The sequence below is a fragment of the Ascaphus truei genome, chromosome 4 (assembly GCF_040206685.1).
Source record: "Ascaphus truei isolate aAscTru1 chromosome 4, aAscTru1.hap1, whole genome shotgun sequence".
NCBI classification, from domain to species: Eukaryota; Metazoa; Chordata; class Amphibia; order Anura; family Ascaphidae; genus Ascaphus; species Ascaphus truei.
Genome location: NC_134486.1, coordinates 42,647,740 through 42,670,466, shown reverse-complemented (window position 1 = coordinate 42,670,466; position 22,727 = coordinate 42,647,740). Strand labels below are relative to the sequence as shown.

The 22,727-nt window shown below is 40.6% G+C and overlaps 1 protein-coding gene across 1 annotated transcript in view; it reads left to right on the top strand.

Annotated features, from left to right (window-relative positions):
• SMYD2 (SET and MYND domain containing 2) overlaps nt 1-22,727 on the top strand; it is a 46,147-nt gene that overhangs the window by 5,574 nt on the left and 17,846 nt on the right. Inside the window, exons 2-6 of the mRNA XM_075595626.1 lie at nt 5,495-5,558; nt 9,533-9,643; nt 13,709-13,769; nt 15,297-15,421; nt 18,288-18,355. Of these exons, the coding sequence (XP_075451741.1) occupies nt 5,495-5,558; nt 9,533-9,643; nt 13,709-13,769; nt 15,297-15,421; nt 18,288-18,355 (429 nt within the window). The remainder of the gene's footprint in view (nt 1-5,494; nt 5,559-9,532; nt 9,644-13,708; nt 13,770-15,296; nt 15,422-18,287; nt 18,356-22,727) is intronic.

Genomic DNA, 22,727 nt, shown 5'->3' with positions numbered 1-22,727 from the left:
ACCCCAAAGTATTTGTTTACCAATGGGAAAAAAAGGTAAGGTTTTATTTTTGTTTAGTTTAAAAACACTATTCATTCCCACAAACATATTCTGAAAGAACCCGAAGAAGCATTTCATTACGTAAGATAATTTACCATGTATTTTACTCACCGTATTTATAGCATACTGTAACTTCATTTCATATAGCGCCTCTCTCCCAATGGGACTCGAAGCACAATTACAGTATAATGCGCGGTACGCAGCACATAGGAATTTTTACATTCACAGTCCCTGCCCCATAGAGCTTGCAATCTATTTTTGGGTGCCTCAGACACAGGGAGATAAAGGGACTTGCTCAAGATAACACAGAGCTAAGGGGAATTGAACCAGGTTCCCCTGCTTCAAACTCAGTGTCGTTGTTTAGTCTGTGTCTTCCTTGACTTTGGCTCCTCTGCGATCTTTAACAAAATAACCCTATGTTTCTGTGTCATGAACTTGGTTATAATAACATTGGGCTCCCTTTTTACACGCCATGCACTTACACAAACATGAGCAGGGGTGCTCAACTCCAGTCCTCAAGACCCCCCCCCCAACAGGTCGGGTTTTCAGGATATCCCTCCTTCAGCACAGGTGGCTCAGTCGAAGACCAAACTAATTGAGCCACCTGTGCTGAAGCAGGGTTATCCTGAAAATCCAACCTGTTGGGGGTTCTTGAGGACTGGAGTTGAGCACCCCTGTTTTAGAGCATGATACTTGTACTTCTAGGATTCTACCCTGGAGATGGTACAAGCGGATTTGTAAAGTGCAATCGGAATGGAATTTAAAGTTATTGCTGTAACCCCCCAGTCTATCCCTTATGTCATTCCTTAAATGTCACAAGTGCCCGAACCTGTAACTCTTGTGACGTGCTCGGAATGTAGCGTACATTCCATCAAAGAGCTTGACGCAAAAGAAAACTGCTGTGATGGGGATCACGGGACAGGTGGCAGTAAGCGTTTTGTCCGTTGGTGTTAAAGCTGCAGTTCAAGCAATATCCTACATGTGTTTTTGTTTTTTAATATATCAGTTCTGTATTATGTGAAAATACTTGTACCATTTTTTTTTTTGGGGGGGGGGGGAGAAATAAATGAAAGATATTTTTAATATATTCTAAAGTAACGAGCCTTTTTGTTTCTATAGCGATCATTTACAAAGATACATCCTTCCTTTTCTGAAACAGGCTCTGGCACATCCGTTTTGCCCTCTCCCTAGCAGTGCACCAATTGTATCTAGTGCCTGCCTGGTCATATGATCTTCCCCACAGAACTTTGCATCTTGGGTCCTCTTCTGCTGCACTGACAGTGATTGAGTGACCCCCGAGCCGAATCTTCGCCGATCGATAGGCAACTTGGCTAATCTCTTGTAAGTGTGCAAGTTTGTATTGATGCACTTATTGAATGGGTATTTTAATTTTTTTTTTAAGGCAGCTTAAACTGCTGCTTTAAAGGATTAATTAGGGAGAACATATTTTTCCCTAAAGTTTGTTTCCACTTTATGCTGTTTAGGTACCTGATCTTCCAAAAGCCTAATTTCATACTGTAGAAATAAAATAAGGATTCTGGATATGGACGTATTGATTGCACACAAGTGCCTTTATTCAAATGCTGCAAAGCTGCTTTTCAGTCCTGGAGAAGAGGTCCGCTCTATTCAAATGAATTGAATAAAACCCTAAGAATTTTGTGTTACCTTTCTGGTCTGTTGACTGGGATCCCTTAGTCTATTGTCTTGCAAAGCATGTACAATATACCCTATAGAAAGGAGAGCAAAGCCAATCTGACCACCCAATGAGTTACTCTTCCTCGTAGTTTTGCTAGCTTCTTCTCTGGCTCAATTCATCACTTCCCATTATCCTGTTTTTACATGGGGATCCTTGTGTTTCAGCTTATGATCTGCTTGATCATATCTTGCATTGTGTAATTGTTTTTTTTGTTTGTTTTTTTTTTACAGAGTATGACTACAGCAATAACTACCCTTTCCATGCTGCCTTATACGCAAATAAATGGTGCAATATGTTGTGTTTTTAAGTAGTGAGAAAATTGCTCATCTTTGAAGTAATATCTCTGATTTGAGATGTAATCCTATTGCAGATGCTGTGCCGTTGGAAACGACCTTTGGCATCAATGTTTAGTGCATAATTTGCTTTATAAAAGTAATAAGAATATTTGGATTGACAGGATTTGGGCTCATAAACATGACAGTAGATGCAATTCAGTCACCCTTTCTAAACCATCGATAACTCATTATTTTTTATTTTATTTTTACAAATGATGTATTCCATTTTCTAATTACAATGTAAAAATATCAAACAATGTAAATGAAACGTATACAGCAATATCATTGCGCTGCCCCCCACTCCCATTTAGACGCCCCAGGGGCCCGTGCTTTTCCCAATGTCAACTGGAGCACACAACTCAACCTGATTATCCTAGTGACCTACCAAGTCAACTGACATCTTTTGCATCTAATAGCTGCCACTCCTGTCTCAACTGAGCCTGTAAAAAGACCCATTGTACCCTTTAATGTTTCCATGATATCTTGTAATACAGCTATTAGCATATATTTTATTAAATAAACACCACTTTCTGCAAAAATGTGGCGCTCTGATTTATTTGTCTAATATACTGTAGTATCATTTCTATTTCCCACCATGTGAGAGAGAACCAATTTTATCTAGTTGTTGTATATTGTAGAAGGAAATGGTTTCAACCACTTTTGCAATAAAGTTTTTTTTATTTAATTCCCCCCCCCCCCTTCTTATCTCCCCCCCCCCCCCTCCCACCAACAGAACTAGCAATTCCACTAAGTCCGGTACTTTCTTCCCAATCAAGTTCAGCGGTTCCTTCCAATCATTTTGTATTGCCAAACAACATGGCTTTTACTTTCTAAGGAAATATATGGTCCATTCAGCAGTATATTCTAATACTTTATACCGGTACTTTTTGTATTTTTCTCCATTCGAAAAGTAATGACTAAGGCCACGCTAATAGTGCGCGCGACGGGTGACATCACCTGTCGCCGTCCGCGAAAGTTATAATTTAATTTTCGGCGACCGTCGCTGGTGACCTGGCCATTGATTGGTTCAGAGGCTGTCACATGTGGCGACAGCCTCTAAAAAATCAAATTTTATCGGCTTCAAGAATTCGCGTCGCGTCGCACTTACTATAAGTGACGGCGGCAAAGGTTTTGTTTTCAGCTGACGTCGCCGGCACTATAAGCGCAGCCAAAGTGTCTGGGTTGGGCCTCCTTCATTTGTGACATTCATTAAGAATTTGAGGGTTACACATTGCCAAATTCCTGGGGGTATAATATGCCAGGTGAAGTAACTTAAAATGCATCCCCCTTCTGACAGTGTTAACCTGTTAACTGAATTGATACCTTAGAAATATGCTTTGATCCTCAATCTCCCTCGAAAAAAACCCTTGCCAACTGGCAAAAATAGTTGTTGCATAATGAAGTTGTTCTTGTAGTGCTTTGTACACTAGATGGGTCGAGAAACTAATTTTCTTTGCGGTCTGGATAGCCACACAGATTTTAATTGAGGACACCGACTGCAAATTGTGTCTCATTAAATGTTGTATATGGTATCTAGTTTGGAGATGGGTTTAAGACATGTTTATGTGGTAACTTAAATTTTTCCTGGAGCAGAGACCTGCATCACCAGGTATCTTTTTATCTATTAACTGTGACGAAAGGTAAACTGGACCATCCTTTAAATGGCGCCTCTCATTCCCCAGGAAGAAGGATGTAAGTATCCAGGCACACGGGCGTGATCATCAAGTGAATTTATTCAGCAAAACATCCAATGTTTCGACTGCCAAGCAGCCTTTGCCGAGTCCTCACCTCAACAAAGACTGCGTGGCAGTTGAAACGTTGGCTGTTTTGCTGAATAAATCATTTGATGATTAAGTCCGTGTGCCTGTCTATTTACTTCCTCCTTTGTGGTCCGTTGTGGTCGCAGGATTACAGGATTCTCCCCACCGCCGGTTTAGCTTATCTTCCACTGATGAGACGGGTGCCTGCAATGTCAACATTTTAACTCAAATCTGCGATGCGATTTTGCCCAAGCCAACATACATAATAACACATTGGACTTAATTTCTTCTGATAATTGTACACCTTTTTTGCATGAGGTAGATATGTTAATTAAATTGAAAGCGCCATAGACTCTTCTATTTTCTTAGGGCATTCCACTACCCAATCTATCGGATATCTCACTAGAAATGAGATACCATTCAATATTAAGGGAATTGTGCCCCCCTCTCTCCTTGCTCAGAGTTAATTTACTCAAACTATTTCTGTTTTTTCATTTCACATATAAAACCCATAAACGCCTTGTTTAACAATTGTATATCCTTTTTATACATTAGTAGTGGATGTATCTGCAGATTATCATCTAAGGAACATATCATACTTCAGGAATAATATTTTTAGTATATTAATTCTATCTATCTGATAACAGCAAATCTTTCCATCCTTCTATAATTCAGAAAATTTGTAGGGAACTAGTAGTGTAGTTTAGTTTGTATACTTTATCCAAATTTACAGGAATTTAAAATCCTAAAATATTTAAAGGAGGTTCCAATCACTTTAAATGAATTGATACAGCATGTATTGACTCTTTCTATAGGCATAAGATCTCAAACTTGTCATATTATTCTTGTGTCCCGCAAAGGATCCAAAACGTTCTATGCAATTCACTATATTTTCATCTGCATCTAGTGAAACCTGTAAAGACTCCATACCAATCTTAATACCTACAAATAACTTTTAATGCCATCAAAAAGAAGGGGAGAGGATGGACATCCCTGTCTAGTTTCTCGATCTGGCTGGAAACTTCCCATTAACGCACAAGGATGCCATTGGAGCATTATATATATTTCTTAAAACTTTGACAAAATACTCTTTATATACAAATTGTGTTAATGTGAGGTACATTTGATCCCAGACCACCAGATTACAAATACCTTCTCTGCGTCAATACTTAAAATAAACGCAGCGGGGAAGTTCTCTGTTTGGATCTGGTACTGTTCGCGAGGTATAACTTTGTATGGCCGCAATAACCTTTCTTATATTAATTACTGAGTTATTGCCCTGATCAAACCCAGTTTGGTCTGAGATAATCTTTGGTAAAACATTCTTCAGCCGATCTGCCAATAATTTAGCAAACCATTTATAATCGGTATTCGGCAACGATATGGGTCTCTACGGGCACATCAATCTCATCAGTTACAGCTTTCTTATATACAAATTAACATTTTGTAAACTTTGTGTCATAAAGCAAAACGATTTATAATATTTATAGACCTAGTAATACAGTAGTAACTTTAGTGTGATTCTGCATGCCCTGAGAAATTGTGGTCTGGTGATTTAGTAAATATTGATGTACATTCTCACTGCAAAAAAAAATAAAACAAGTCACTTATATTCTGAGTTTATTTTAAACATTTTTTTTTATTTATATTTCCTCCTTTTTAAGGAAAGAAGGGTTGTCAAAGTGTGGCAAATGCAAGCAGGCCTTCTACTGCAACGTGGAATGCCAGGTAGGTCTGATATTCTGCATGTGTGTCTCACATACTGTTCATTGGAGATCACCAAGTCCTTGAGCCTGTGACGTTTTGTAGGTTCAGTTTTTGCCTCTACTATTCTTTCCCCCTATATTTTGAGAAACCTGGAGAGAAACCATTCCCTTTCCAGGATTGGAAACGAAATCAGTTCAGGGGATATCGCATTTGCTCATGAGACTTGCTTAGTTAAGTTTTTCAGAACTATCAAAGGAACATCATGGGCATTTGTCAGCGGTTAGAACTAGCACTTTTCTTCCAGGAAAATCATGCGATTTAGATCGAAGCCGCTGCTGCCGCTAATCCAGGGGAGGCCATCTCTAGTCCTCAAGGGCCACCAACAGGTCAGGTTTTCAGGATATCCCTGCTTCAGCACAGGTGACTCAGTCAATGACTTAGCCACTGATTGAGCCACCTGTGCTAAAGCAGGGATATCCTGAAAACCTGAACAGTTGGTGGCCCTGGAGAACTGGAGTTTTAAAATAAAAACGTTGCATGTGCATTTTGTGATGCCATCTTTTTAAAGGTCATCTTGCGCTTTTTACAGTAGTCCTATTTCTTTGACCACTTTGTAGTTGGGGCGATGGCTTTGTTGTTCTTAGGATGGGGGGGGGGTTAGGGAGGAAACGGGTATTGTAGAAACGCATGAAGGGAATATGTGATGAGGTGCATCTCTCCATTATGACACATCCTCTCAGTTTGGGTTTGGATGACAAAAGCACAAAACGAAGCAGAGCATTTTTTTAAATAACCATAATTGTGCCAAGTTGTCATCATTTGTAGTAAGAGGAGACGCTCAACCACACCTCATTTACTGTACTAAAAATTGCATGTCACTGAGGGAAAAGGGACGTTCTTACCAGATGCCTCTAACCACTTCAACAGTCAACCCCTTTAACTCTGCACGTTTATGGCGCTGTGAGAAGTTACAGGCCCCTATTGTGGGACGAAAGCCAAGTGGCAGCCTTGTAATCCGGTGGGTCTGTTGCTCCTGTAGTTTACTCTTATTATACCTTTGCAGTTACTAAAGAAGCCGGGTCAGAGAAGAGCCCGTGATTTGCATTGTAACATGACCCAGATAGAATACCCATGAGTTGGCTGTCATGTCTTTCACCCGTTGTAATGTCTGACCGAGTTTTCTAGGTACTGTAGTGACACACACAAGGGCACCCTGTGGCAGGGCCGCCAACAGGAATCGTTGGGCCCAGGACAAACGTATGAAGCCGGCCTCCTCCCCATGCACTGGTGTGTATGTGCAGCAGGAGGGTGGGGAGGATTATAAAGAGTTAATGGACCTGGGGGGAGGGGGGATATAATAAAGAGATTATAAAGAGGTAATGGACCGGGGGTTGGATTATACGGAGGTAATTAATTTGGTGGGATTATAAGGAGGTAATGGACCTGGGTGGGGGGGGGAAAGATTATAAAGAGTTAATGGACCTGGGGGGAGGGGGGATATAATAGAGATTATAAGGAGGTAATGGACCGGGGGTTGGATTATACAGAGGTAATTAATTTGGTGGGATTATAAAGAGGTAATGGACCTGGGTGGGGGGGGGGAGGGATTATAAGGAGGTAATGGACCTGGGTGGGGGGGGAGGGATTATAAGGAGGTAATGGACCTAGGTGGGGGGAGGATTATAAGGATGTAATGGACCTGTGGGGGTGATGTGGAGGTAATGAATTGGGGAAGGAGGTTATAAAGAGGTAATGGACCGGGGGGGTAATAAGGAGGTAATGGACCTGGGGGAGGGGAGGATTATAAGGAGGTAATGGACTGGGGGGTTATATAGAGCTAATGAATTTTCAGGGGGGGAGGGGTAAAAAGGAGGTGTGGGGGAGAAGGGGATATAAAATGGTAATGGACCAGGGGGAGCTGTAAGTAGATATTGTGTCAGGTATTGTAGTCTACGAACGCAAAGCATCATGGGAACGAAGCACAGGGAGCAGTGTCCGCAGCACCCGGAGCTCCCCTCAGCGTTGTGGAAACTAGACGAGGATCGGAACGCCATCGGATGAGCGAGATCACGTAGAATCGATCATTGAATTTCTTGTTTATATTTTATACCATGCGAGTGCGATGCTTATCCTGTGATGGATCTTATGAGGAAATATACAAACAGTAGTATCACACTATTGGCTTGTTCTTGCGCTTGTCTCCTGTTGCGCATGTATGTATAAATAATGCAGGCCAGAGCGCTACTTTAAACAAAGATTAGCTACTGTATTACTCGGATCTAATTTGAAATGCCGGTCACTTTTTTCCGGTGTGATTCTGCCTGAGGATAAATTTTAATTAACAATGCCTACAGGGGAAATCTCAATCAGACATAAATTGGATATATATATCTATATATATATATATATTTTTTTTAAGCCAACTTTCTCCAAAGTTCTGTTCTTGCACAAATGAAACTTTTACGACAAGCATTGTCGTTTTGTTCTATGGTAAATTGGGCAGGTAGATGGTAATGTGTATATATCTGCATCCATTCTAAGCTGAATAAGCAGTCATATTGTACAGACGGCCCTTTTAAAGGCATATTGTAACATTCTGCTTATTGATGAGGAAAGTTGGCGTCTTGTTGATCAATTCAGGTAAGCGGATTCTGACATTTGGTTGCGCCCGTCTCGCCGTGACCAAGTCCCCGCCGGCGTTTAGCTGCAAGGGGGACGCGCCACCGCTAGATACTCAGCGGCCGGCCGCTTTGCCAAGGTTGGTTAATTTAGTGGTTTGGGGTAGGGGGTTAAGGTAGGGATTTGTAGGTAAAGGGGTTAACATTTTTAGGGTAGCGTTATTAGGGGCTTAGGGGTAAGGGGTAAAGTTTGGGACTTAACCTTGGCAGCGACGCGGGCGGCAGAGAGAGGTCCCTGCAGCGAGGTGAGGAGCAGCTAAAAGCAGGCGGAGATTTGCTGTGACCAAAGGTCCTAGACCATCAGATAGGATGAACAGAAAGCAATAATCGTGTTCAGGGTTCCTAGTTTGATTTAATAGCACAAAGATGTCTAGCCTGGTTCTAGACTATGCTAATTGTTTTACAACTTTGATATTGACCTAAGGTGATGTCCATAGCACAGGAGACGGCGCGAGCTATGTAGAAACGAACACTAGGATGACAATGTATTTGTGCATAGCACGTGTGCACATACGCTACGGGGAGACCAGCGCCTCGTGCTACAAACATGTTTGTTACCCGTGCGACGGCCGGACCAATAAGGGCGGACCAGCTCCGTGACGTCCCCAGACTCACCTCCCTGTCGCCTCTGCCTGCAGGACAGGAAATATCTCCTGCAGCAGGCGAGCGTGGGCTGCGCCGAGGAGAGCGGAAGCTAGTGCATTCCATTATGGAAGCAGCCTTACACACTGCAAGGTTCTACTGGATACAGTGCTAAATGCAACATTTTCTTTGCGTTTATTTATTAAATATCTTCCTCTGAAAACACTCAATATGTACAATGGAAGCATCATTGGTTTGTCTCGGCGCAACCGAGGTTAGCTGAAGATTGTAAAAACACATCAAAGCATCATGTTATTATGGAGACCGTAACCGTTTAAAAAATGATTTAAAAATACTTGATGTATTTATATTAAAATGGTGTCACTCACCTGCATTTAGCCCACTAAACCTGCCACTGCCACTGGTTCGACTTAGCCCTATATGGGACTGCCTCTTTAAATATCAAGGTAACAATGGATTGTAGTAGTAGACGATGCACCGCTCTATACAGAAAGATGATGTGAATAATAGGGAGCTTCTGACCTTGATTTGTCTTGTGTGAAGGAATTGCGGATTTCATTCTCATTGGCTGGTTTTGTTATGTAACGGGCTGTCATCCTTTTATCTGTGAAGGAAACATATTTCACTTGACCTCTGTCTCTAGAGAAGACAACTGCATCCTCCTCGTTGTAATTGTTTTACTGACTGTGTTTTTTTTCCCCCCCAACCTTCTAGAAAGCCGACTGGCCCATGCACAAGCTGGAATGTGCTTCTATTTGCTCTTACGGGGATAACTGGTGTCCCTCAGAAACTGTAAGGCTCACTGCGCGGATACTGGCCAAACAGGTGAGATTTGATGGGAAGCAAATATTTGCTTTTGGGAAGAAGTTCAGATTTGTGTCTCACAGGGCAGTTTTCTGCACTGTAACGGAGCAAAACAGGTCCTCGCTAAAAACTGCAATCACCCACCCCCCTCCCCATAATTACATCATTTCCTGATCTGTGGGCCTCGGATCTCAGGGCTCACCTGGTTCCTGGTAAAAAAAAAAAAAAAAATACATCAATATAGAATTTAATTATTATTATTTTTGTAGTAGTTTCTGAAAGAATACATACATGGCAGCTGGGGTCACCAGTAGCAAGCCGCGACACCATCTCCCGAAAACATTGCTGTTTTCTATTGGCTGCCAGAGCGAGCCCTGGTACCTCTGTACCAGGGCTTGCTCTGGCAGCCAATAGAAAACAGCAATGTTTTGAGAGTTTTATTTCATCCTGCCATTTTGAGAGTTGTGTTCTTGTTTGGTGGACAAAGCCCTTTGTCACTCTGGAACCCAGGGGTTTCCCAGAGGTTAGGGCAGGGGTTCTCAACTCCAGTCCTGAAGCCCCTCCAACAGGCCAGGTTTTCAGGATAGCACTGCTCTGCACAGATGGCTCAATCAGTGCCTCAGTCAAAGACTGAGCCTCTGATTGAGCCATCTGTGCTAAAGCAGGGATATCCTGAAAACCTGACCTGTTGGAGGGGCTTGAGGACTGGAGTTGAGCACCCTTGGGTTAGGGAACATTGATCAGCTTGGGTTTCTCTCTGCCTACATTCGGGCAAATATAAAACAAAAAGGCAAACAAATCGCAATGAGGCACTGCTGCTTCTTTACCAACAGGGCCAAGTTATGCAATTATAGAAAGACTTAGATTTGTTACCAAACACTCATGCCACATGGACACAAATCAAACATAAGTATATTCATAACGTTAATTAAATAACACTGTGTCCGAGACCTTAGCCTTGTGACTGTGCATTATGCCTTCCTAAACCTAGCTAGTCAGCTGCTTGGGCCTGGGATTCATTGGGTCTGTATTATATTTTGTATCTACAATGCTCTGCTCATGTGGAGCACTGCACAAGAATTTAGTGTTCATGTCATTGTTCGGTGATGACTCCTTTTTCAGTTAATCAACAGGAGATAATCATACTTGCTTAAAGAAGCATATGAATAGCACTGTGGATAATACTGGGCACATGATACATAAAGCTTGGCCCCCTGCAGACGCACTTACCAGAATGCCCTCCTACTGTCTCTGTACGTTCTCCCTACCTACCAATTAGATTGTAAGCTCCTCGGAGCAGGGACTCTTCCTTAATGTTATTTTTATGATTGAAGCACTTATTCCCATGACCTGTTATTTATATTTATTTATATAATTACCACGTGGATTACTACTGTGAAGCGTACATTAATGACGCTATATAAATAAAGACATACTGTACAATACAGTACACGAGAAGAGGAGCGTCTGGCGATCCAACCTGATTTAATTTCCATGGAGTTTCCAAATATGCAGCAGGCGATCAAGTTTGCTGCATGCAGATCCAAAATACCTTTCTAAGACTGCCATTACTACTTAAACTCTACGGAAGGACTTCACTTTTTGTCCAAGTCAACATTACTAGGGCAGTGTATACTTCTATAAGAAAGCTTTTAGTGTGGAAAGTTGATGATGATTACTCTCGTTCAGTGCTTGCAGCAGCAAAACGTGAAATCTTATGGTGGTTTTTTATTTTCATTTAATTTTTTTATCTGTTCTGTAGTCTGAAATAAGCGGTTTATTCGTTTTTTAAATTATTATTATTATTCAACTCCTAATGCCATTTTTTATGAGTTTTAAAGCAACCTTTCATTTCTATAGCAGGTTTTAGCCCACCTCCCAAGCAGTGCAAGATCTTTGCAACACTTTCCTGTTTGTGATAATTTGTTGCCAATGTTCCTAGCAGTTTGAGTTGTAAACTGTAACCATAGATTGTTACAGTAATAATATCAGGAGACATTGTAGCTGCTGAGTACACTGAATAAAGGATTGATTAAAACTGAAAGTCGGCCATTATGTTAGGCACACAATAAGGATTTTGACAGATATACTGTGTAACAGGAGCACCAAACGATTGCCAGCTTAGGTAAGAATGTAGAATTATACAATGTAAAGCATGTGACATATACAAACAAAAAGGGGGGAATGTAGTTTAAGATACTGCTTTAAGATTTCCAGTAATATCAGCCTCAGTATGTTTTTATTACAAGTAATCCAACTCCTAAGTGGTTCTTGGTGCATTTTAATGCCAATCAGAACTTCAGGTATAGATTAATCCCTTCTGAAACACCATATACTAAATCCAGAACAGAGGCAGTTTGGCTACCTTAATGTTGCTCTCTTGTGATTCTTTGTGTGTGTGTGTGTCTTTATATAGCGCCATTAATGTACATTGCGCTTCACAGTAGTAATACATGACAATTATATAAATAACAGATCATGGGAATAAGTGCTTCAGACTTAAAAATTAACATTTAGCAAGAGAAGTCCCTGTTCTGAAGAGCTTTCAATCTCATTTACAAAACTTAACAACTTCATGAAGTATAACTGTTTTAGAATATGAAAACTCTCGGAGACGGATATTATTTGATCACAGAAGGGACGTGTGGAGTGTCTCCTCACAGAGAACCATCATGTTCCACCAGTCCTTCTATTCTAGTGAAATGATGGGTATCTGTTAAGCCGTGCTTGTTTTCTTCCAAATACCTACTAGTACCATCTCCTGCCTTCTAAAGTCATAGCAGAGCCTAAATGTCGTCTGACACAGCTCAGGACTTTGTGTAGTAAGGAGAGGTGGGCAGAGTCTGCCACACCCATCTGTCTACACTTATCTGTGTGACTGAGAGCCAGGAAACTGGCCACATTTTCAGAAGTCACTAGGGAAGGTTGGCAGGGATTATGTAAGAACGCTGTTTGGCAGCTGGTTTCAGCATTTTGTAGATCACCCCATTTATCAATTTGCCCTGAGCCCATCAATGTTTAGCAGACAGGTCTGCATTACTTAAAACACGTGTCCTTGGTATTACATGGATAGACGTAATTAAATGATCTATTTGCCCCCCGTACAAAAAACACAGATAGCAGCACCCATATTCCTACTGAAATAGACTTCATGGTGGAAAGAGTGGGTTAGTTTCCGAAGAAATATATCCTAAACTGTACACCATTCCGTTTCCCTTAACCTAGCAAAAAACATCGTTTTCCTGATAAGACCAATTTAGTATAATATGCTAGTTTGATGCAAAAAATATCATTAAAAATCAGTCTACACTTTTTTTTTTGTTGTTTTCAAGGTCACAATTAAAGTAACGTTGGTATGCTACAGACGTGTTAACCTTTTGAACGTATTAACATTTCTGGGATTAATTTGATTTCCAAAGCACCGTTGGATAGTGCGGGAAGCTGGAGCCTTGAGATTTGTTAAAAAATCTTTGAACAAAAGAAAAATGATATGGCAAAAGAGTTTAGTTGGGTTGCCCAGAGCATCGCTGCTGCGCGGATTCTGCAAACAGCCTAGTGATCCACAAACAAATGATGTTCTTTTATACGCTGGAGCTCGCTGGCAAGAATCTATAATGTTTTAGCTTTTAGGAATAGCTAAGCGCCATATACTATATGAAAGCTTGGTATGCAAAGTACGGTGCTCTTAACCTCAGCTGCTGGGCCACCTGCAAACCCATATTTAATGGCCAAGATTACAAAGAAGTGGCCTGAGGCCAGCAGCTGAGCATTACTTTCATACTCTGTCAACAGCGTGCAGATTCACTTCCCTCAAAGTACGGCTCGCAAGTCGGCCTGATTTGGATGCATCGGAAACAAAGACAATTACATATTTAAATAAACCCTGCTATTTTCTGATCGCCCTGCATGCAAATGGGGATGGTTCATGTCGGAGGACAGCTAATGGCAATGTATTGTGTGCCTTTTGCACTCACCTGCGCCGGCCACGGTCAAACTGAATTATGGTTACAAACGACTGAGCCTTTTCTCTTCTGCTTTACAAATGTTTGTATTTTGGCAATTAAAATGGGTTTCTTTACATCTTAGAAAATACAGACAGAGAGAACACAGTCGGAGAGATTCCTTTCCGTTAAGGATTTTGAATCGCGTAAGCATTAAAAGCATCTATTTGCTTCTTTTTTTTTTTATTGATGTTTACATTGGCATGTATTTGGTATAAGTATAGCAGTAAAATGCTTTATTCCCTATTTCCTGGGAAAATTGCAGTGATTTGATGCTCGCAGTATCTGTGTGTTTTTTGTTTTTTTTATTGTCATATCCTTGACTTAAATTGAGGTCGTGCTTAGTTCAGTTGCAATAGTGCAAATAAATACAAATAATGAATACTCCAATAGTAGGCGATACCTTTTTTTTCTATTTTGAGAGACAACCAATTGTTCGAAGACGAGGTTTAAAGAGTTCTACATTCTTCCACAGGTCAAGCAATGCTGATTTACAAACATGTCTCTGAGTTCAACACTGATGCAAAGACAGATCTAACTAGATGACCAAGATTTCCTCCTTTTTGGTTGCGATCTTGGTTTTGCATCTCTGTAAAATTGATAATCCTTCTTCTTTTTATAAATCCCCGTTGCTTGACCTCAGGAGGAGAGTAGAACTCTAAAATATACATTTTTAGTCCAAATAAAAAAAGGTATCGCTTAATACTGAGGTTCTCAGATCGCTGGGAGCTTCTGTTTAGTCTTCTCCTGCCACTCAGACCTGTTTATCTTGTCTCCAAATGTGTTGAATGTTGCTGACTCGGATCACATGAGAATCCATTTAGTTCTTTGCCAGAATAGTTGTTTTAAAAGTCCCCAAACTCAAACGGGGCTCCATGCTTTAACCTTAGATGGATGAAATTGTTTAAATTAACATATACAGTAGATGTTTTTATTAAGTGGTGCAGTATAAAATAGAAATGTAGCCAAGACACCTTGTTGTGACCTCACTGACCGCAATCTTTACCACCTCTAAATGTCAACAATGGGACCCCACTCTAGGTGCAAACACTTATTTGGCATATGTAGGTACTGTAGGTGAGAGCTCCAGGTTGGGACACAAGGGCAGATCTGCAAAGGTCTGAGCATATATTCATTTTATTACAAGCCAAGTGTTCTATTAATATGAAGATCCTCTATCAAATCTGTCTGCTACATTTTGTCACCAGGTTACAAACTTTATGTATAATAAAAATTCCAATTCAAATAATTCCCAATACTAGGAGCGGTTATGTCCTTAGTCTCGCTGCACACTAAACCGCTAGGTTATTTTAGTGAGGGGAGAGGCCACTGAGAAAATCCAAGCTCTCGGGCTTCTCGGCACCGTAAACATGTCTATTTCTGTGTTTACTGTCAAATCAGACGATATGCATTGTATTTCTGGATTGCGTGTGTGCGCGCGTCTCCGTGTATGTTTGCTTCTAAGATATGTTTAAGAGGAAAAATAAGTAAATACAATGTGAAAGTGTTAAGCGTATTGTTGAACTGAAGCCTATCTATTCTGTGCACACCTGAGCTTTGAACAATGCCATTCAGTATGCAAGTTGCTGATTGAGTCCAATCTTCATGGATGTTTGGATTGAAGTATTTCTTGGTGTAATTGAAATAAACCGTTCTTGCTATTTTTCCTGCAGACCTCGACAAGCTTGACAATGAAAAGAAAGAGCTAATCCAGAATGACATCGCTGCCTTGCACCACTTTTACTCAAAGAATGTGCACTATACAGATAATGCGGCTCTTGAATTTCTCTTTGCACAGGTAAGAGGCAGTTGTCTGCAGTGCTACAAACATAGATTTACTATTGGGGTTGGTCTCCCTTATGTTACATTTTAGTATCTATGTGAAGATGATGGTCCTATTGTGACATTATTTATTTATAAAAAATAATACTTACAGACCTGCTCAGTGTCCTTGGGTTCTGCTAGTATTGCAATATATAGCAATTCATTACAGGAGCCTGTGTATTTTGGTATTGCCCGTTGCTACATCTCCTACTTTCTTAAACCATGTGTCATTTTGACATTAGTCGGCAAAAGTTGCTGGTCTGAAGACATTTTTTGTTGTTGTCCTATCTCACAGTTGGAGAGAATGAATGTATTAAGGGGACCTTCTGAAATCACCTTGAGTAACCTTTCTTAGACCTGCTTTGTGATCACACAATGCATGGTGAAAGCCCGTCCAGGCCGAGCTGTCTTGTGTAGCCTTTCTCAGCCTGGAAGCATGGCTTACCAGCCATTGTGCATCCTAGCAATGAAGACATTTATTAGACTTGGATTCAACTTCTTATTTTAGATCTGAGAAGTAATTAGGTTTTTATTATTATTTCTCAATGTAAGGTGTCACTTTTTAATGGGTTTGAGCTGTAGCCCCCATTAATACTGCAAATAGGTTTTAGCTACTCTAGATCCCTTGGCCAATGGGACAAGATATGTCCTGATCTCTAAATCTGGCTGTACTCCCGTTTTTGTGGGCTGTATTTCTGGCCCAATCCCATTTTGTTTTTTAAATGGGTCCACATTATTTTAAAAATGTCAGACCATAATCTGGCTTCTTTAACCCTTCACTGCCAGTGGGGCCTGACAACACTGTTAACTATGAATGCAGCTTTCTATGCATGTCACAGTGTCTATCCCAGGTATATTTTCATGAACGCAATGTTTTTGCTTTCCCGCCTGGACCCTCTTTAGAAATACATTTCCGGGGTCTTGAGGATAACTAGAACGAGCAGGTCACCTTCCGGCGCACTTCTGTTTGCAGATACTGCTTATTACATGGGTATTGACCGCTCATATCCACTCTGTTAACATCTAAATCACAAATGTGGTCTCCATTGTACAGACTGTAACTTGCTTTCAGTGCATTCTAGTATCACTGAGACAGAAACGGTTAAGGGTATTTGTTAAGTAACTAAGCAGCTGTAATTGTGATGATCTATCACATCGCTTTGGTGGGCTGTGGGTGCTTTGGTGGGCTGTGGGTGCTTTGGTGGGCTGTGGGTGCTTTGGTGGGCTGTGGGTGCTTTGGTGGGCTGTGGGTGCTTTTGTAGTTTCACGTGACGTTCAACTTAGTTTCCCCAAAAAAATTTGAATAACATTTCAGTGCAATCGGGCTTCCTTAGAATCACCCTTAATGTAACCATTATATATATATATATATATATATATATATATATATATATATATACACAAACAGCGCAAATCTCTACAATATGTTAATGCAGTAAAGCTAAAAACCACATTTTAGCCAATTCAGTCAGTTAAGAAAGGTAATAACCCTTACAATCTGCTAACCCTACAGACTGCAGCCACTTGGGTCCAGGGCTCCACAATTGCCGCCTGGAAATTGTATAGGAAAGAATGACCTAGGCGCAAATACACAGGGAAAGAGAAAAAGAAAGGAACATCATAGGGCAATATATCTAAAAATCCAGATATTATAATGGTAAGATATGCACTTACACTTAATGGAGCAAATAACAGCCTTTAATCCACTTAGGGACTCAGGAACTCTGCTCCCGAAGCTTGTCTTCTTCTGTGTCTGGTCTCTGGTTCTTTGGGATCGTTGTTCACATGGAGTATCAACAGCAAACACGGTGTATTTGAAGTACAAAGTAGATGAAAAAATGAAATCAAAGTCCAGATGTAAATGTTCCAGTCACAGTATGGAGTAGGCAGGCTTCTATAACGATCTAGACAGATCATGGAAATCACAACTCTTCAAATGCCAATAATGTTTACATTCCTATATATATATCGGGGGAAATGTACATGTAATTGATTCTTGACGGGGACACTGGATTCAATAATATGGGCTACTTATATTTCTGTTAAAATTATTATTGCACCATAGTTACTTTTGTAAATAAAGAAACGAAGCTAAGCTAACAATTTTTTAATGACTAAATGAAATCTTTTAATGATGGGGTAATTTGTCAAACATTGTAAAAACCCTCAAAACCATTTGTTCGCCATGGAAATGTGAAGTTAAAAAAATATTTAAATATACGTAAGGTTTTTTTTTAATAATGGAGTCAATTGGCTGCATTTAAAGGGACAATCCCACAGTGGGCCAGTTTAATTTCTTTGACTTGTGAATGGGAACATGTTTCTTTACCATTATCTTTCCTGTTCCTTATCAGAGAACCAATTAAGTTAGGGGAGAGAGTGGAGGGGACTTTGGTTGCCCAAGCTCTTGCTGATAATCACTGTGACATCCCACAAAAGGGAGCAGTCCGAGGAAGTCACACCCCTCCCAAGTCTAACTTAAAAAAAAAATAAACATATTATATATTATATTATATATGAACCAGATAAGAGCCCTTAAACTAGAATTGGTTCACTTTGGTCCTAGAGGGATTACCCATGTACGTTGTCACTGTCCTTAGTTCACTTTCACTAGGTTGCATTGCTTTGCTCTGATATACTATACATTGCAATCTTTGACGGGAGCAGAAAGGTTGGCTGCCCTTACTCCAAAAATGTGATTATGTGCGCCTGTGTCTCTTACTTCCTTGCATAAGATCAGAGCTACACAGGAAAGAAAGTAATCAAGTAATATGCAATATTAAAGTAACACAAGGATTATGGAATTCAGTGATCTGAGTTAATCTCTTTTATTCCCCTAGGTTAACTGTAATGGCTTTACTATTGAAGATGAAGAGCTTTCTCACTTAGGATCAGCGGTATTTCCTGAGTACGTTTTTATTTTTTATGTATTTTTTTTTTTTCCTACAATGCATTTGTTTTTAAACTGTAAAGTGCATACGACAGATGGAGTCTGTGAATTAAAATGTACCCTGATTTTTAGCACACTTAAAAATATTGTGTAGCTTTAACCTTTTGGTTGCCGGAGGTGATGCGGCACCAGAGTGCTGAATTATGTGATTTGCCGCGTCACTTGTTATGGGAGAGGAGTGCTCTTCAATCTCTCTGTGTTTCAGATTGGGAGTGCAAGAGCTCCACTAAAAGAGTGGTCAAAGGGAATGATGTAGCCCATGAGTGGCTAACTCTAGTCCTTAAGGGCCACCAACAGGTCAGGTTTTAAGGATATCCCTGCTTCAGCACAGGTAGCTCAATCAGTCCTTCAGCATAGGTGGTGCAGTGTTCGGCTGAGCCTCTGATCCACCGGTGCTGAAGCTGGGATGTCCTGAAAACCTGACCTGTTGGTGGCACTTGAGGACTGGAGTTGGCCATTCCTGATGTAGCCACTACGCCATTAACCCCGGGAGTACCAGACCCCATGATATACAGTAGTGGGTATAATAAGATCTACTTTATATGCAAAGATTTATTTCCCTTACTGGCTTTCACTTTTTGTCTCCTAATCTCAAAAACAGAACAAAAGTATGGCAACTAGGGGTTAAAGAGTGTAAGCTTTCAGGACTACTGAGGTCCCTTCTTTAGGCAGATAGTGTAAAAATCTGCCTGAAGACAGGGCCTTCATATTCCTGAAAGCTTGCATTCTATTTAACCACTAGTTGGCCATCAAAAGTCTCACTTGTGTTTTATCCACCCTATCGGCCAACACTATACCATCCTGATCTAAAAAATATAATGTTTATAGTTCTTCTTATGATTCCAGCCTTGTGCAAGATTTGTCTGGGAAATATGTAGTTGGCTATTAATAGCCGTGACACTCCTGTGGGCAACAACAGCTGAACAAGCGGGTGCTCCCGGGAAAGTAGTTTAGGTAACATTACCCTGACCATTTGGTTACTCTGGGTGGTATTTACCAAACCCCTGAATGTTCCACGTGTTCTAAATCTCCCAACTTCTTACCATTCTGATGTGTGCATTTTTAAAACAATTGAGCTTCTAAAAGTTGAACCACTATAATCGTAATATTGTTTCATGGTTACACAATTGCTTGATGCTTGTTTGCCTTCGTTGATGCAGGAATTACTGTTTTATACAGGCATACCCCGCATTAACGTACGCAATGGGACCGGAGCATGTATGTAAAGTGAAAATGTACTTAAAGTGAAGCACTACCTTTTTTCCACTTATTGATGCATGTACTGTACTGCAATCGTTATATACGTGCATAACTGATGTAAATGACGCATTTGTAACAGGCTCTATAGTCTCCCCGCTTGCGCACAGCTTCCGTACAGGTAGGGAGCCGGTATTGCTGTTCAGGACGTGCTGACAGGCGCACGCGTGAGCTGCCGTTTGCCTATTGGGCGATATGTCCTTACTCGCGAGTGTACTTAAAGTGAGTGTCCTTAAACCGGGTTATGCCTGTAGTTGTATACATTTGTATGATCTTGTTTGTATGGAGAGGGGATATAGGAAGTCATTGAACACATAATTTCTATTGCTAAATTCTATGTGAGCTGTAGTTAGTGATCTGTTGCAAGTGACTTTCTTATAAGAGTGTCACTTCTGAATATCAATTTGTGAAATAATTTTCAGTGTATGGATATGATTTTGATTGTAACTTTTTTTTTTCTTGCAGCTTTACTGAGCTGTTTTTCAGTTCTATGTCAGTGTTTGGTTCAGTTCTGATTTGTTATTGGTTGGTACAAGTGTTTGATTGGATAACTGTGCTTGACTCCTTTTCAGTATGCCTGTATCTGTTGACTTTAAATAGAAAATAATCTTCATTTTCCACTTGTATTTGTGGATCAGTTGGAAGGATATAGAGTTTATTTTTTTCACATGTACGACAAAAATAATACAGGCATACCCCGCTTTAAGTACACTCACTTTAAGTACACTCGCGAGTAAGTACATATCGCCCAATAGGCAAACGGCAGCTCACGCATGCGCCTGTCATCATGTCCTGAACAGCAATACCGGCTCCCTACCTGTACCGACGCTGTGCGCAAGCAGGGAGACTATAGAGCCTGTTACACATGCATTATTTACATCAGTTATGCACGTATATAACGATTGCAGTACAGTACATGCATCGATAAGTGGGGAAAAGGTAGTGCTTCGCTTTAAGTACATTTTCGCTTTACATACATGCTCCGGTCCCATTGCGTACGTTAATGCGGGGTATGCCTGTAATGAACCAGTAGTACAATTGTGCTGGCTTTTTAAAATATATTTATGTATAAAAAAATATTGTGGATTTGTTTCCTACATTCAAGTGCTATTATTTAGGATCAGATGATTGTTATCTTTGTATATCATTTTTCTTATTCCTCCCTAAACTGGGGAAATTTTAGGAGAACTGATGACTTCTTACAACCACTAACCGACTGGTTAAAGGGAAAATGTAGTGTCTGATTTCTGAGGTAATCGGAAAATCAAAATGGCCACTGGTTGTTCCCACCAGCGAGCCAATCACTGAAAGGAATGCTTAATTGGCACTAAATGTACCCACTACAGTACTTTTGACTTGACCCGGGAGTCTGAGGATGACGAGGAAGCAGCAGGAAAGAATAAAAGTGTGTGTGTGTGTGTGTGTGTGTGTGTGTGTGTGTGTGTGTGTATTTATTGCAATGGCTGCTACTTTCTTCCAGCACAATGAAATGCAAGAAACTAAGGCCAAAACCACTCACCAAAACAAAGGACCGACAGAGTGGTTCTCCGTCATTCACTCGTGATAATTCTGAGGGGTTTATAAAGTGGCTCACCAACATATAAACACATACACACTTTTAGAGAACAAAATGCTTATTTTTGTTTGCAATAAAATATTGCAACTTCTGAAAAGTATAACATTGTACAGTATAATGCTTGCTCAAGTGTAACAGCAAGAGACTGTATGTTTTTGGGCGTCTTCTAGTCCATGACAAATTGTTTGGAAATGGTGTTGTCTATGGCGTAACGTCTGTAATGCTTGGCTGCCATTATATAATTATACATCATTAGTGGTGGTTTCGGAAGGTTACACAATGTCTAGCTTGTCCTCCCATGCGCAAGAGAGCGCAACAGAGCCGTCGTGTGGCTGGACATATGGCAGTGCACAAGGTTAAAGGCAAGGAGTTCTAAGCATGCCAGCGGAGAGGGGGAACTACTGTAGTAGAGATGGAAAAGGATTAATAATAATCTAGTGCCTGACAAAATAATTCTTTTATGCAAAGCTCAGAGATGTGCTTTCATGCTCAGCTATTACTTTTCATAAGAAGGACCAAATGTCAATATCATTGCCGGTACATTACATTCCTTAGCTGACCTTAGCCCAAATCTGTTTTATGCAGCTTTTAAACAATGGTTTATGGGGTGGAGGGGTGTGTGTGGTTTACAAATTAGAGAGATTATGCTTTTCCTGTAAGGGTCAAGAAATGAGATCGTTGTATGTATGTCTTTATTTATATAGTGCCATCCAGGTACCTAGCAGTTTACAATACACGTGACATGACATTATAACACAATGGGAATGAGCGCTTCAGACCTAAAACAATAGGAAAAGGAGTCCCTGCTCCGAAGAGCTTACAATATAAGTATTCATATTGCGCCACCAGTGTACGCCGCACGTTGCACAATTTTAGTACAGGGACAATAAAGTAGAAATAACGGGGATCCGATAAGTAAATGATTAGCATAAGGATAAAAGGAGACCCTGTATCAAAGGGCTTACAGTCTACCAGGTGTATAAAAGACTTGCAGGTACAGTAAAAGTACATTTAAGTGCCAGTCAGGGACATAAAGCGGATCTAGAGTCTGTGTAGGTGTAAATATTTAATGAGATGCTTCTGCTAAAATGCGAATTTTCAGCTGGAATTTAAAAATGGAAAGCGAAAGGGCTTGATGAATATTGAGTGGAAGATGGTTCTATTGGTTGGGAGAGAGGAGTGAATAAAGTTTAAGACCTGTCGAGGTAAAAGGTACAAAGATGAGACATCCTTGGGTTGAGTGTAAGAGACGAGTACTGCACCGACACACTTTATTCGAGCAAATACCCAGTATGTACCTGGCAGATACCTGGAATGCGCCGCTCCTCACCTCTGACAAGCCCCGTTGCGTTTGCCTTCCCAGCCTGGGTTCATGCCTGGCTGACGGGCGGCTGATCTGTTAAATGATAATGATTAGGATTTAATAGGCTGCAATGCTTCGCGTGTCTACCAGATGGCATAAATTCATGAATTGTAATGCAGTGTATATATATATAC